This window comes from Monodelphis domestica, chromosome 1 (genome assembly GCF_027887165.1).
Source record: "Monodelphis domestica isolate mMonDom1 chromosome 1, mMonDom1.pri, whole genome shotgun sequence".
Lineage (NCBI taxonomy): Eukaryota > Metazoa > Chordata > Mammalia > Didelphimorphia > Didelphidae > Monodelphis > Monodelphis domestica.
Window position 1 is genome coordinate 666,810,318 of NC_077227.1, and position 17,116 is coordinate 666,827,433.

A 17,116-nucleotide genomic window follows, 5' to 3' on the forward strand; every position below is an offset into this window, starting at 1 on the left:
AATTCCTGGAGGTCATTCCAGTTCACATGGAATTTCTCCATTTATTATTCCTTTGAGCACAATAGTATTCCATCACCCACAGATACCACAATTTGTTCAGCCATCCCCCAACTAAAGGGCATCCCCATATTTTCCAATTTTTTTTTGCCACCACAAAGAGCGCAGCTATAAATATTCTTGTACATGTCTTTTTCCTTATTATTTCTTTGGGGTACAAACCCAGCAGTGCTTTGGCTGGATCAAAGGGCAGCAGTCTTTTAGTGCCCTTTGGGCATAGTTCCAAATTGCCCTCCAGAATGGTTGGATCAATTCACAACTCCACCAGCAATGAATTAATGTCCCTTCTTTGCCACATTCGCTCCAGCCTTTATTACTTTCTGTTGCTGTCATGTTAGCCAATCTGTTAGGTGTGAGGTGGTACCCCAGAGTTGTTTTGATTTGCATCATTCTGATTATAAGAGATTTAGAACACTTTTTCATGTGCTTATTAATAGTTTTGATTTCTTTGACTGAAAATTGCCTATTCATGTCCCTTGCCCATTTTTCAATTGGAGAATGGCTTGATTTTTTGTACAGTTGGTTTAGCTCTTTATAAATTTGAGTAATTAGACCTTTGTCAGAGGTTTTTGTTATGAAGATTGTTTCCCAATTTGTTGCTTCCCTTCTAATTTTGGTTACATTGGTTTTGTTTGCACAAAACATTTTTAATTTTATGTAATCAAAATTATTTATTTTATATTTTGTGACTCTTTCTAAGTCTTGCTTGGTCTGTCCATTTTAGAAGAGGTCTAATGACAGCACAAGGGTGGTCTTGACTTGTATATGAATTAGATTTAAGTGAGGCAGAGTTGCACAGCCATCAGTTTCATTCTCTCTTCTAGAATCATTCAAGTACAAAAAGTCAAGATAACTGGTGATGACCTGGAATATGGTGGATGACCTTGTGTCTTTGATCAAAGCCCTAATTTTATAGTCCAATGTCTATTTTTTAATTCTATCAATTGTTTAGAATGAGTTTACAAAGAGAACAACTGATCTTGAAATCTGCCCCTCAGACGCAATTTCAATCAGTATCAATAAAGCATTGATTTGTTAATCATATCATTCATGCCTTCTGCCACTCTCCTTCACCCCAGTGTCATATGAGGTGGCATTACTCCTTTGCCAAGGCAGATAATCCCATCACCTGTTCAAAGGACCTCATTCCATCCCCTTTTCCCCAACAGATTGCTTCCTGTTAACCTTACTCTTTCAATTTTATTTTTTAAATATTTAATTTTTTCCTTAATTACATGTAAAAACAATTAAAAACCTTCATTTCTTGCAAATTAAAACAACTCTGAGGTACCACCTCACACCTATCAGATTGGCTAACATGAAAATAAAAGAAAGTGATAAATGCTGGAGGAGATGTGACAAAATTGGGACACTAATGCATTTTTGGTGGAGTTGTGAACTGATCCAACCATTCTGGAGGGCAATTTGGAACTATGCCCAAAGTGCTATAAACCAATGCATACCCTTTGATCTAGTAATACCACTACTAGGTCTATATCCCAAAGAGTTTTTTTAAAAGTGGATAAAGACCTACTTGTTGAAAAAGATTTATAACTGCTTTTTTGTGGTGGCAAAGAAATGGAAATTGAAGGGATGCCCAAAACTGGGGAATGGATGAAAAAATTGTGGTATATGATGGTGATGGAATACTATTGAGCTGTTAGATGAATGGGATGACTTAGAAAAAAGCTGGAAAGAATGAACTGATACAGAGTGAAATACACAGAACCAGGAGAACATTATACATAGTTACTGCAATACTGTGGAATGATCAACTGTGATAGACTTAACTACTATCAGCATTCCAGGACAATTCTGTGGGATTTATGACAAAAATTGCTATCTACCCCAAGAGAAAGAACTGTAGGGATTAATATGCAAATGAAAGCATATGATTTTTCACTTTAGTTCATTTGGGTTTTTATTTAGGGGTTTGGGCTTTATATATGCAGTAATCTGATCCATTAACTGGACCATAACTGATCAATTAGAACTGACTGATCAATTCAGACCTGATCCACTAATTAACATTGCTGGGGTATGGCTTTTCAACTGCATCTAAGTTAGATAATGGCACAAAAATGCATATTCAGTCTACATCTCTATGATCTTTATAATGGTAAAAGATTTTATTTAATTTAGTGTGAAGATTCAGACACTGGTTGGACTCCTTGGTTTTTGTTTCTCCCCACCTAAAGTATAAGTGACCATATCACCTGCCTTCAAACCATTAAATAAACTCCAGAAATTCTTGATTACCTTCAGAATCAAATAAAAAAATCCTCTGATTAGTATTCAAAGCCCTTCATAACCTGGACCCTTCCAATTTTTACAATCTTCTTAATCCCACTATCTGCTCTACAATTCAGTACCATTGACTTCCCTGTGATAGTATGCCTGACTCAAGGCATTTCCTCTGGCTATTTCCCATGCCCAAAGTCTCTCTTCTCATTTCAACCCCGAACCTTCTTTCAAATCTCAACTATAGTTCCATCTTCTGCAAGAATCCTTTCCTAATCTTCCATCGTTGGGCCTCCCTCTAAGGCTGTCTCCAATCTTGTCTATCTTGTTTGTTCAGAGAGGTACGCATGCTGTCTCCCATATGACTGAGCTCCATTGGAGTAGAGACTGTTTTTTGCTCTTCTTTGTATTTTCAGGTATACAGAATTAATATGAGGTAGTTTAGGGGGAGGTGCTAGCAGTTAGGGAATGGGATCAGTAAAGGCTTCACTGGAGCCAATGTCTTGAAGTAAGTAAAGTTAGTTTGGCTAGTCTGCAGAATATGGGAAGGGTAATAACGTATGAGGATGGAAAGGCTGGTTGAGGCCAGTTTGTGAAGAGTTTTAAAAATCAGAGTTTATATTTACTCTTGGAGGCAACAGAGTTTATTGAACAGGGGAATGAGAGTCAGTCTGCTAGATTAAATTTCTTTTTACAGTATCTTGCTAGTTTCTTCTTAGATAAAATGGTAAGACTAAAAAGTAAAATGATACATTTAAAAGTTTTTCATGCTTATGATGAATTTTCTAAGAAATCTGCCCTGGCCTTTCACTTTGTTCCAATCAATGAAAATAATTTCAAAAATGTACTAAGTATAACACAAGTATTTGAATAATTGCTAAGCAGCGACTTCTTTCTGTGTATGTCATATAAATTCAGGAAATACTTATTATTTTTCTTTCCAGAACTTTTGCTTCAATATCTTTGAAAACATACAAAATATATGCTAAAAGAGAAAAGCTTGTCATTTCTACACCAATAATACCCTTAAAGGTAATTCTGCCATTATTTTTAAACACCACTAATTTAGTGGGGGTTGTTTCAGTAAAAGAAAAATTAATCTACAATTATTTGTAAATTTCATTTTCTGACTTCCTTCAGTTTTAACCTGAGGAAAACATGTCTAAATATTTTTATTTATTATTTATTTTATTTATCTAAATATTTTTATAATATATATAATAAATAATAACAATATAATAATAAACAAATAAATTATATATAAATAATATATATAAATAATAAATAATATATAAATATAAATAAATTAAATAATAATAAAAAATAAAATAAATAAATAATATATAATAATAAAATAAAAAAAATTTATTTATCTAAACCTTTATTATAAAGGTTTAGATTGATAATGAATGTTCAGATTCAAGTTTTTACAAATTATGTACATTTACTAAAGTATATATATTACAAACAGTATACATTTGCTAGATGGTGCAAATTGGATAGAACTCTAGCACTAGAATCAGGAGGACCCAAGTTCAATTTGGCCTTAAGATACTTTCTGGTTGTGTAAGCCTGGCCAAGACCCTTAACCCTGTTTACCTCAGTTCCTCATCTGTAAAATGAACAGGAGAGGAAATTGTAATTTCACTCTTTGGCAAGGAAACCTTAAATGGAGTCACAAAAAGTCAAACATGACAGAAATGACTTAACAAAAAAAAATACTTTTAATTCAAAGCTAGAGATGAGGGAAGAGGCTTAATATATATGGTCTGCGTATTATTTTATATGATCCTAAATGTGCAGTGGCAGCTCAGCATATTTTAATATTTTCACAAATCCATGACTTCCCTAGTGTGAGAAGTTCTCTTTTGACCATCCACTGTTTTTCATGCTGTGTGATACTTGTCCATACTTTCCCATTAGCTTTTCACAGAGTACCTGGGCAGGACCACTTAGAAGCCTGCCGATTACTGGTTACCAGGGCCACCCTAAATAATCATTAGTTGTATGCTTCTTTTGCAATGTATGAGATCTTTTTAAACTATACTTGTGGCTTTCTTAATATAGAGAACTTTGTAAAGAAACTCCCTCTCCCAGTGAAGCCTGATCTGTCATTTATTTCCTTGGAGGACTGGCTGCTTGGGGGAAGTGAGAAGCCAAGTGACTTGCCCAGCTCTCTATTTGGTACTCCATACCTCCTCATTATATATAAGCTCATCACACTTGAATGTAATGTAGGGCTTTAAAGGACAGATGCCTCAAGTATTTTTAAACAGTACACTTTGTATCACAAGAAGCCAATCCAACTCCCTAGCATCCTAGTTCATGCCAAGAGAGCTTGTGAGGATCTGGTTTCTAATACTGTGTGACTGGAGGCAAGTCATTTCATGTCTCCAAGCATCATTTGCCTTCTTCATGCTGGAAAATGATTTCAGAGGATTCATCTAAAAATATTTACACTTAAAACACAAATTCTTATTGAGGACCATGAAATACTTACTTGTCCGCATTTTTAACAACTTTTGATATTAATTTTGATGTTGAAACTGCCCGCAATATCTTGTTACGATTATCATCTGAATTCTCCCATGAGCTAAGTGATTTTTCAGCTGTAAGTGTTCGTTTTAAGCTTTAAAAAATTAAAAATTATATTTAGTTAAAATTTTTACAATGATACAATAGCTTAAATCGAGTACAAAGGCAGGGATAAAATTTCCTTAAAGCTGATCCAGAAAACAGAAATAAGGATTAGTTGAAAAGTTATGACTGGATGAATACAGTTAAACAAGGCAAGTGCAAAGTACTATGATTCTGAAGATTTTCTGAGGACACTATTAATATCCCCCCCCCCCATACTATTGATTTTAAGACAGAAGATCAGCAAAGGCTAAGCAACTGAGGTTAAGTGGCTTGCTCAGAGTTACACAGCTAGAAAATGTCTGAGTTCAGATTTAAACCCAGGACCATTAGACTCTAGGCCTTGTGTTCGTCCACTGTGCTACCCAGCTGCCCCATCAAGTATTTTGTTGAAGAATTATACATTTGACTTGGGACAGACATAACTGTGATTTCATTGGCATAGGCAATTTCTGGGAGAGGAAACTATTTCAGTCAAAGCAAGCTGGCAACTTCTCTGCAATTTGTAATCTCAGAGAATTGCATTGAGAGTTTAAGTGACTATCCTGAGATTACAGAGGTAGTATGTGTCAGAGAAAAGACAAGAATCCAGGTTTTCCTTGGTTAAACTTCTACCCATTATGCCATGAGTATTACCAATATACGAATAGTTGATCTATTTTTTAAACCATCACCCCCCCCAAGTAAAAATTTTAACAGAAAAGTAATAAGTTTTGCAGAAGTCTCCCTAAATACATGTAGATATATATATGTATGGTCATATGGAAACATATTTTCATATAATTTATTGATATTATTAGAACTGCTTTTTAGTAGTCACTGGATTGGTAGGCAGCCACTTCCAATTAAAATGGCTTTTTTTCAACTCACAAATAAGAACTTCAGGCAAAGATTCTGAAATAGAAACCACTATACCAAGTGGCATTGCACATTTATCATCCAGGCTAAATTATAGGAAATTATATTTTTAAAAGTTGTAACAATTTGTTTTGAATGTAGCATGTTATAAATTAAAAACAATTTCCCCCAAAGTGACCAGGAAGTAACATTTATTAAATAATCTCAGCTACAAATTTACAAATGCATTGTTAACAGCCTGCAACTCATCCAGTCTTAAATATTTCTTGCAAGAGCACATTCAAACAACAATGACAGAAGAAGCAAGTATGTTTCCACGAGACCTTTAGAAGCTGAAAAAAGAGTGTGGGGACAAAGACAGTGTTAAGTCAAATAAGAAAACTGCGGAGATTCTAAAAAGCAACTTCTTCTCCTGTATATCACAATGTTTATCCAACACCTTTGTTGATAAATACTCCAGAGTTTTTTCTATGAGATCAGGCAGGACAATGACAGACCGCCAAGATGGCCTAAGAATCTGTGTGACACAAAGACAGAGCATTTGATAAGGGGTAAGCATGCATCAGTTAAATGAAAGAAAAATGTTGTGTTCTTCCAAGTTTTCTATTAAAATTGTGATTTTAGGCAAGAAACAGTTTAGTAATCAAATGAAAAAGGAGACTAGCTCTTTTGGAATATTTGTAGCTTTATCTTATTACCTAACCAGTTTTAAGAATTACTTTACACATCTCTAAGCTATCCTAAGCATATGTATTGAATAAAATTGAATAGTGAATAAAAGTTGAAAATATCTCTCCTTTAAAAAAATTCAAATTTGAAAATAGTTGTCTTTTAATAATAAAGTTGAGCCAAGTGCTTACCTGCCTACATGGTTTTCTGCATGGAACTATAGAAAAGTTAGTCAACATGCATTTGGCATGAAGAATTAATTCCTGATTTTTCTCCCTACCATACAAAAGTGTTAATTATTATAGATGTATAAAGAAGCCCTTAAGCAAAATTTCAGAAAAGAATGAGAGAACAAATGAAATGGATCAACTTCAGCAACCAAGCAAGAACTTAGAGAGCATCCCCTAAAACAGAAAACTAAGGTGCAAAGAGTAATTAGTTTAAAAAAGCACCTGCAAGTTGTAATGATACCAAATTATGGTGAGGATCACACAAAGTAATTTTCTATTTAAGACATTAAAATGGTTATAAATATAGGCACATTGTGCAACTTAAATGCAAGAAGATTTTGGCTTTGTTTTAGAGACTGTATCTGACTATCAAATCAAATACTAAGAAACAGTACAAACTTTTAGACTAAAAAAAGTAGTACATAAATCTTTATATCCTAATGCTGTTGTGATAAAGGCTATAGCAAGAGAAAGAGGAAAGCCAAGTTCTTCTTAGAATTTGTAGGTTGCCAAACTTTCCCCAAGACACTGAATTTAGGTATCATTACAACCATTCCCTATCTCTGTACTGGGGTCAGCAAAAACCTTTTGGTGTGAGAAGAGCTCTTGCTTTCTTGAGTTTGTCTGTGTGTTTGGAGAGGCTGGGGAGAAGGTGATGCTCGAGTGAGTGGACTCTGATCGTTAGAATGAGAATCCTCTCTTTTTTCTTTCTGTCCTTGTGATTTTTCTTTCTTTTTTTCTGTACTGCTGTAAAATAAAGTATAATATGCAACAGGTGTTTAAACAAATAAGCAGGGAACTTAACTAACAAGTGAAAGAAAACAATGAATAGACAAAATCCTAAAGTATGCACATAAATAAGAATTTACATTGTTTTTACCCAATAATAGTTTTCCAAAGGCTAAATTAGCTACTTATTCCCATAACTTAAACACTGTCACAAAGTCAGTTATAATCACTAAATTAGTCATAACTAAATACTTACAAAGGAAAGGCCATCTTTGCATAGATACCCTGATGGATTTTCCTAAGTGTGTGTCTTCTTGGCCCTGGTCATACATGTATATGCACAAAGGCAGGATGAGCAAACTGAGTGCTTATTCAAAGTAACTGAAAAGAGGGATTGCCCTTTTGGGGCAGATCAAGCTATCAAATGTAAAAACCTAGTAAAAATATTTGCAGACATTTAATGCTTACTTTTATCATGGTAATTATAATGCTTACATTGCCTTTCTGACCATTTATATTTTCTACACCATCCATTGAAATTCAGATATTTTTGTTTTAGGTTGGCCTTCTTCTAATTTACTCATGTTTAATCTTGTTGAAAATGTGTGACAATCTATAGTTCAAAATTTCAAATTCTAATTAAACTTTAGAATAGAAGTTAAGTTTAAAGTCCATCTTCCTGACTTGATTTTTAACATTTTGTGATTACAATTGCCTTGTGGTTTCACAATTTTTTGATTGCTTATCTCATCAGCAAAACATATTTTGGGCATGTACTACTAATCTAAGATATTTATAAATTAATGTACTACTACATTATTATGCATATTATAAAACTTATATAAACACAGATGTTAAAAATGGATTAAAGGTAAAACAACATTTGACTCTAGAGTCGATAGAGAGCCATGAGAGTCTGAGAAGTTAAAAGTGACATGGCCACATCTATGCTTGAGGAAAACCATTCTGACATCTGTGTGGCAGATGGACTGGGAGGGGGAAAACGGAAGGCAAGGTGACCAGTTAGTAGACTATTTCAAAAGTCTAGTTAAAAGGTCTGAATTAGGGTGGTTTCTATTTGGGGTAGAGAAAAAGGGCAGATGCAGGAGATGTTGTAGAGATCAATCAATAGCATTTATTAAAAGGGCCTACTATGTGCAGAACATTATGATAAGAGCTGGGAATACAAACAAAGGGTAAAAAACAGCCTCTGCTGTCAAGGAGCTAACAATCTAATGGGAGAAAAAATATGCAACTTATGTACAAGCAAAATATATACAGGATAATTTGGTGGGAGTCTCAATGGGAAGGGGCTAGGATTAAGGAGGACTAGGAAACACTCCTTTAAGAGGTGGATCTTTAGTTGACAGCTGAAGGAAGCCAGTGAAGTTTGGGGATGAAGAAAAAGCCAATTCTAGGCATGAAGCAAATGCCTCTGAAAATGCCAACAGTCAGGAGATAGAATTTTATACAAGGAACAATAAAACTAGTGTTCCTGTTCTCAGAGTACAAAGGAGAATAAGGTGTAAGAAGACTGAAAAGGTTGGACAGGGAGAAGTTATAAAAGGTATTACAAGTGAAAACAGGGGTTTATATTTGACCCTACAGATAATAGGGAACTATTGGAATTTACTAAATTTAGAAGTGATATAGTCAGACCAGCACTTTAGGAAGATCAATTTGAGTACTGGTACAGGACCATATCACTTCTCACCTAGTCTACTGTAATTAACTGCTGGTGAATTTGGCTGCAAGTTTCTCCCCATCCCAGGCCATTCTCTTCCATTTAGTCATCAAAGTGATTTTCTTAAAGTGCTGGTCTATGTCACTAACATACTAAATAACAAACAAATGAAAACTAGTGGCTCCCCATTGCCTTCAAGATCAGATATAAAATTGCATTGTTTTTCAATTCTTAGTACAGGAAATTTTATTTACCAGAATGCCCTAAGGTTTGGCCATTACAATTAAATCACTTTTTCAGTTAACTATTAATGAAAAAAGGAAATTTTGTTTCAAAATTTGTTATTTAAAATCTAAGATGCATTGCTCTCACCTTTTAAAGTCTTACAATGCTTAAGGTAAAGAACATAACCAAACCTCTCTAGGACAACAATGGATCTTGCAGAACTTTGTTCTCATTATTATGAATAGCAATGATCCTTATAAGTTTAGATATAAAAGGTAAAAGACTGATTTTAATTTGGACTGATCTAGTATAACCTAGAAATGGTTTGACCAAGTGAATCGGAAAAAAATTTCTCATGTGAAAACTTGTCTTCTTATTTATCTTTTTCACTTAGAAGTGATAATAAATAATTATGGTTGGTGAGATATTCTACTTAAACTGGGCCAGGTTAGTTAAACTTTTACTACATTAAAAATCCAGTAATCTTGGGAATACATACAAATTCTTAGCATATTCTTCAATTACCAGTATTTGGTAGACTAAATATAAAAAAAATTAAGTTGTACTTCACTATTAAGTCCTAGGCTTTTGTGTTATCAGTTTTCCTGTTAATTAAAATATGTAAAGCTTTTCAGTCACAATAATTTCCTAATCTTATACTGGATCTCTGCTCCAATCTACCTGGCAAAGGAATTGAAACCATATTGAAAATAAGATGAGACATTAAGGTAATCTATTTTGTCTCTGAAGTAACACAGTTCAGCAACACTAGAAAGCTAAAATAGTTTTTATTTCTTCAGTTTCTTCTTCAATAGTACTTTGCAGCAAGCAGATGTAAGGGCATACATTGTTTATTTAATAATATCATGATGTCATTTGCTAGAAACTACACAGATGGGGAAAATCCTGTAAACAACATTACTAGAGAAATGAATAAGGATACTTATCAAATTAAATGAGAATAATCAGTAGAATAAAATTAAAGATTAAAACATTTTGAAAGTATTTTTCAAAGATGACATTAATTTTGCAATTGCAGCCCAAAATCCAGTGAGTTTAACACTTCTTTTCTATCTCAATAAGATGCTCAAGATTTTATTTCTATGGGAAAATTATAATAATGTAATTAAAATTGATATATTAGAAAAAATATAACAAATTATATATTAAAGACAAATGCTTAGCCAATTTTCTTTAAAAAGTAACAAAGAATTAAGTTTTTGGGTTCTTTTATCTAGAACCAAATGCTTCCATTCTTCATTAATTCAGCATGGTTACAAAATTAGTTCAATGTTAGAATCCCCTAAATTCAGAAATTAAGTGCTAAAAAAGAATATTTCATTTAGATTCCATTACTTTTCAAAAGTAGCCTGTGATTTATAAACAGCTATATAACTTATGACACTTGTAGCTTATTTTTGATAGATACCTTTTAGCAGCAGATGAAAAAGTTTCTTTTCTTGCTACTGATATCGAGCTGCCCTGCTGTGTTTTTTTGCCTTTACCATTGCCATTGCTTACAGACTGAGAAATGGTTCCCCGAATGTTTGACTGACCTAAAAAGAATTTAAGGGAAAGCATCACATCAAACTTTTAAAATACTCATCATGGGAGAAGGGTTAGTAGTAATAATAATAATAATAATAAGCTACTGACATCCAGTATCAGGGCTTAAAGGAAATTGTTATCATTTGGTTATCTTTTCTTTTTACTTAATGAATACCCCATCAGAAAAAAAATAAACTTCAGTAACTTAAAAGTCAAATAAGATATTATAGAAAAAAAACAAGTATTAAAGAAAACATAAAATTAAATTAACTTTGTTGTTAGTTTTGGGCTTCTTTCTCTTTGTTGTTCTCTTCCAACCCATCAGCATGAGTTTTTTATTCCTTTCCCCCCTCACTTAATCAGAACTACCCTTCCTGTTACCTTAGTCCAGAATCCAACTACCTCCTGCTTAGATTCCTCCAAGTTTCTTCTTGATTTGTTCTCACCTATACACAGCTTTTTAAAAAAAATCTTCCTTAAATAAGATAATAAAGAACTTCAGAGGTAGAAGAGATCTCATAGGCTATCTAATCCAAATAATTGAGAATGAATTTTTATTACACTACACCTGACAGGTGGCCATCTAACTTGTGCTAGAAAATTTCCTGTAAGGGATGATAACCCACCACTTCCTGAGTCAGCTCATTCTACTATTATAATATTTAGAAAAATTTCCTTTACATAAAACAATTTCTGCTTCATTCTGGTTTTCCTCCTGTGGATATTCTCTAATTTATCAATGCCTCTGCTAAACAGTGGTGCATAAACAGTGGAACTGAACACAATAATCCAGATACAGTCTGATAAGTAGCCCGTGACACATAGCTAACATCTGCATAGTTTATGACACAACTTATTTTTTATATATATTTTAGCAGCAGATGAAAAAGTTTCTTGTTATCAATATTGAGCTACCATGGTGTTTTTCTGCTTTTACCCTGGAACATCATTCTTGTGACAGAATATTAACCAGAATTCCCTGAAGTAGTTTCCCCCAAACCTACTCAGAACAGAGGAAGGCTTCCATCATCATCCTAGGGATCAGTTTTCCCTAAAAATAGTCAAAACTGTGAATCAGATCCCCAGTTTTTGCCTACACAGCCTCCCTGGTCACCTAAAGGAATAAAAGCAGCATAGATTTGGGGCCTTCTCCTCAGCTTTAGTGGATTTCTGAAGTGGATTTTCCTCTGATAAACAGATGCTTTTCCTTATGGAGAAAAGGCCCACATTCCCAGAGAAGCTAAATGCCACCTTACTGACATATTTTTGTGTTAGGGAAAATTAAACTTCACTTTGTTAACCATTCAATGACTTGAGTGCACCTCCTATTATCCCAACATCAAACCTGAACTAAGGCATTAGTTGTCTTAACACTTTCCCTAGAGAATCTAATTCGTGATAGCCTTCAGGCTTTGTTTTGTAATCTTTTGAAATCTACTTTCTCTAACTCTAAAATATATGTCAAGTTATCCCCAGCTTTCTTGTTCTCTATCATTAAAGAGAAGGTAGAATTTTCATTTTTCTCCAATCTTCATCAATTTGACTCTATCAACCAATTCTTTCTTGTTGGTGAAACTGACAGAAAACAAACACTTGCCCCCCATTGTTGATTATCTTTTGAAGTCCAAACCATCATTAAAGCAAGACAAAAAATTACCATATGCTATAATGATGACAAAATCTATTTCAATTTCTTTCCTCCATTACTCCTCACTTAAAATTCTCTACTATCCTCTCCTGTCACTAAATTGCTTGACATCCTCAAATGACTATAACTTTCTTTAGATACAGTTACCTAAACTCTGTTACTTATGAATAAAGGATACAAAAAATTGGGTTCCACAGTTCAGCCACTGGTCTCACTCCAAATCTTATAAATATCTATGAAGTCAGATTTGCTGGACTTCTACTTCATCCTATTTGTTGCTTATATATTATATTTTTGTATAGCTATGGGGTGCCATGGTTTTACTATTGTTTACCTTCATGGATACTGAACATCACAACTATCTAAGTGATCCAAATGCTAGTACCCTTACATTGCAGCTATTTTCTATTATATCTAGCTTGGTTGATATACATACCTAGGCATCCTCAACCCCCTCTTTCTTTTCCCCAATGTTCCAATTCTATTCTAATTTCAAGACTGTTTCATTAGACACTGAAGGGAGCAGACAAATACATTTTTACCAAGTTTTTACCAAGTCTTGTCAGGTGTATTCTATCCCTGGACAGGAGGAAGCTTTTATTTCTATATCTTAAGCTGAATTCTTTAAGTTGAAATACTGTTTTTACATCAACTCTGTATTAACCAGCTCTTCACTTCTCAAATTTATTTTTCTCTTCTGAATTCCTTAGTTTTTAATGGTAGGCAGTAAGGAAACATCAATTATGTCGTAAGAGTGGATTTTTTTTTCTATATCCATCAGGTTTGCCAAATCTTGGGAGGGATATCTATACACACATACCCCCTTTTCTATGCTCTCCCCACCAGTGGGAAGACAACTGCATTATCAGTCACTAAACACCGATATTTTTCCCTTCTTTCTTTGACTTCTACTCTGTGACGCTTCACTTGAGAACATCTGTGAATCTACTTTATCATTCCTAGGAGAAATAGTAGTATTTCTTCCTCTGAGCATCCAGCTTTCTCCTTCAGGTAGAGCCTCATATATTTGACTTTTTAAACTCTGAAATGTACAGTAGTTCCTCTTCCTCTCCTCCTTCACTTTATTATCGTACTTCTTTTCTCATTTTCCGACTTGAAAAGCTTTTTCTTATTCCTTCTTTTTATGGGGTGGGGAATTAGTAACATATAAACTGTCCCTGATAATCTGAAGTATTTCTTGAATGTTTTCTTTTTATATCCTACTAAGACATTCTACTCAAGAATATTTCTAGGTTTTAAATTTTCTATTATTCCATGTTTAAACTTGCCAGTACAGAATTTGAGGTCCTGTACTTCCTGAGCTCACCCCAATCACCTTCTACTTCAGGCCAGTTAATCTATTTTTCTCTCTTCTACCAGCAAATTTGTATCTTTGTGTTTATACCATGTATTTCACTTTGAATAATCTCTTTACTATATCTAATTCATTTCTTTCTGCTTTAGAAACCAGAATCAATACTTATACTTAAAAAAAAAAAAACACATACTCCATTCCCTCTGAGCTTGTTTCTCTTCATCTCAAAATCTTGACATTACTTCCCACTCTTTCCTCCTTTCTCCCAGTCTCTGATAATGAAATGGACTTCCCTCCTGTTAAGACTAGTATACCTTTGATTCCATATCCTCTAATCTTCTCCAGATTACTCCCTCAATCAATATCTCCCATTCTCAATCTTTACCCAATCAACTGGTTCCTTCCCTGATGATTTCAAACATGCCCAAATCTCCTTCATCATTAAAAAAAAAAAAAACCAAAACCAAAAACTTTCACTAAATAATAGTTGTATTAAGAGCTAGGTGATACTAGCTATATCTCTGTACATTTAGTAATCTTATATTTATTTAATTACTGAGAATTAACACCCCAAATCTCAATTTTTTGCCTCTGGTTAACTATGGTGTCATTTCTGTCATTTCTCAAGTGCCCTTTGTAATGCTTCCTATCTTTGGCTTGCTAGCCATTTCCTGGTTCAAGCACTTCACTTCCATCTTCAGCTGAACAGTTTAATTCATATAAGTTCATACAATCGTGTACCAGTAGTTTGTCTTCACACACATAGTGCCTTTGGGCAGGACTCTCAAGTTACATTCATTTGGTTACCCCCAAAGGGTCCTAATGGGTTTTCCAGGCACCAGCTGTGACACAATTTGTCTTCCTGGCAGTCAATAATAGCCAAAAGTGCTTTAGCCCTTTCCCCTTTCTCCACAATATAGGTAATTTTATTTGGCACAGGCTGAAATTTCAACTAGTAGCTTGAGCATATGGTACTAATGATTCACTGCTGTCAAAAGGAAGCATTTTTGGTTGGAGAAGATCATTTTTTAAAATTACATGGCAAACCATTTTAAAATTACTAGAGAAACCTACCACCCAGTTAAGTGGTCTGGCATGCTGTTCTCAGGAGAAACTTATTAACTCAGCTAATAAAAAATAACAATAGTTAACGTTTATGTAGCCCCTAGCATACGCAGGCACTGCACTAAGTCCTTTACAATTATCTCATTTTATATTTTCACAACTCTGGGAGGTAGGTGCTATTATCATTGCCCACATCTTACAGATGAGGAAACCAAGGCAAACATAGGTTGACTTGTCCAGGATCACAAAGCTGGGAAATGGCTAAAGTTAGATTTGAACTCATGTTTTCCTGACTCAATACTCTATTCATTATGCCACCTAGCTTTTAAGTTGCTAGCACAATGAAAGACATAGCATATAACAAGGATAATTAAAGAGAAGCAACTGTTTTAAGTTTGTTACTGGGTTTTTAAAAAATCATTAGAATGATGCTACTACAAAATGACAATGAATCTTACAATTCCAATATTACATGGCTAATATCATGCATTTGGATTTATCTAAGGTCAAATCGTATTGCACATAATAGCTACCTAGTAAAGTCAGACATAATGGTTGATGTCTTAACAGCAATATCATAAAGTACTAGCTATTATTTTAAGAGTTAAGGACACTGTAACTATAGAAGAAAAAAAAGAACCTGAAAACTCCTTTGGTATATTTTTATTTAAAATGGTTTTATGTCAGAAATGGCAAATTTCCCCACAAACTCCCAAATCAGATTAAAACATAATTGGGAAGGAGCAGCTAGGTGGTTCAGTGGATAGAGAGATCCAGGCCTAAAGAAGGGAGGTCCTGGGTTTAAAATCTGGTCTCAGATACATCCTAGTTGTGTGACTCTGGCAAGTCAGTTAATCTAAATTATCTAGCACTTATCATTCTTCTGTCTTGGAACCAATACTAAGTATTGGTTATAAACAGAAAGTAAGGGTTCAAAAATATCTATAACAAGTAAATGTCTTACCAAAAAAATAAATAAATAAAATAAAAAACACAATAAAACAAAGATAATGTGAATTTGGGGTTTCCTAACTAAATATATGGCCTTCAGATTTTTGTTTCTATTTTATTTTGATGCCATTGCTTTGCATAATTATTATTTAAATGTAAATAACTCATATGGGGAGAAACAGAATAGAAATTAAAATTTAATTGTATTCAAAAGATCACGTTAAATTAAAATATAGCAAAAGAAGATTTTCTTAAGACAAGTAAATCTACAATTCCTTAATTTTAAAGTGCTTTGTGAAGTTCTATAATTATAACTTAATATATTAGATAGTATTTATACTAACAATGCTTATTCCAAGTATTCATAACACAAACATATTGTCTAATGTCATTCCCAATACTTAGTCTATTTTTAAACTTACATACAAAATGCCAAGAGCTGACAGTCATTAAACATTTTTTCTTGTCACTTTCTATAGTCCTCTATATATAGACGAGCTCCATGATAATGGAGTCTAGGGTTGCCAGTGATAACATTAATGGAATTCTGTACATAACTACAAGAATTACTTTTGAACTTCCAAAATCAAGTTGGAAAAGATATCTCAGAAAGATACATTTTTTTTGACCAAAGGAAAACATCACTTTTTCATATTTCAATGGATCTATGATTTCATTTGGAGTATTCTTTCTGATTATATAGATGACAATTTGGCTGTGTTTTCTCATATAGTGTCTTATGTCCTTATTCTCTCAGTAACCTAATGTATTAGAGACCAGCTAATGTAGTAGGCTCTTTCTTATTGTTCCCTTAGACATCATGTAGATATCAATGGAACATGTGGGTTTTCTAGCCTCACTTTTGCCACATGACCGGCCAATGAATTGTCTATCTAAATTTATAACAGTTTTGAATTCATTTCCATAATCTTTTACTAATTCACTTAAAAAGACAAAATTGGTTTCAAGTTAATAGAGAGACTTAAAAAGTGCCAGTAATGGAACTCACAAATAACATCAGGCCACTATTTTCACCTAATACCATGTTATATGAATTGGAGCGAAAGATTTCAAAACATAGGATTAAGTTTTAAAATATCAGTTTTTCTACAAATGATAACTTAATATGAAATTCAACATTTTAACAAATTTAACAAATATTTATTAAATGTCTACTATGTACAAAACACTAAGGTAGGCACTGAAGTTGAAAGAACAAAAATAAGAGTTCTTGCACTTTGGTGAAGAGATCTAAAAGA

The 17,116-nt window shown here is 33.6% G+C and overlaps 1 protein-coding gene across 8 annotated transcripts in view; it reads right to left on the minus strand.

Moving 5' to 3' along the window:
• Positions 1–17,116, minus strand: part of EML4 (EMAP like 4) — a 162,496-nt gene that overhangs the window by 72,585 nt on the left and 72,795 nt on the right. For 3 of the 8 annotated variants that reach the window (XM_007476897.3, XM_007476896.3, XM_007476895.3), the window contains exons 3-5: positions 10,760–10,886; positions 7,278–7,439; positions 4,799–4,927 (exon numbers count right to left, since the gene is read on the minus strand). In XM_007476897.3, the coding sequence (XP_007476959.1) occupies positions 4,799–4,927; positions 7,278–7,439; positions 10,760–10,886 (418 nt within the window). The remainder of the gene's footprint in view (positions 1–4,798; positions 4,928–7,277; positions 7,440–10,759; positions 10,887–17,116) is intronic. The other 5 variants (XM_056824147.1, XM_007476898.3, XM_007476899.3 and 2 more) reach the window with 2 other exon arrangements.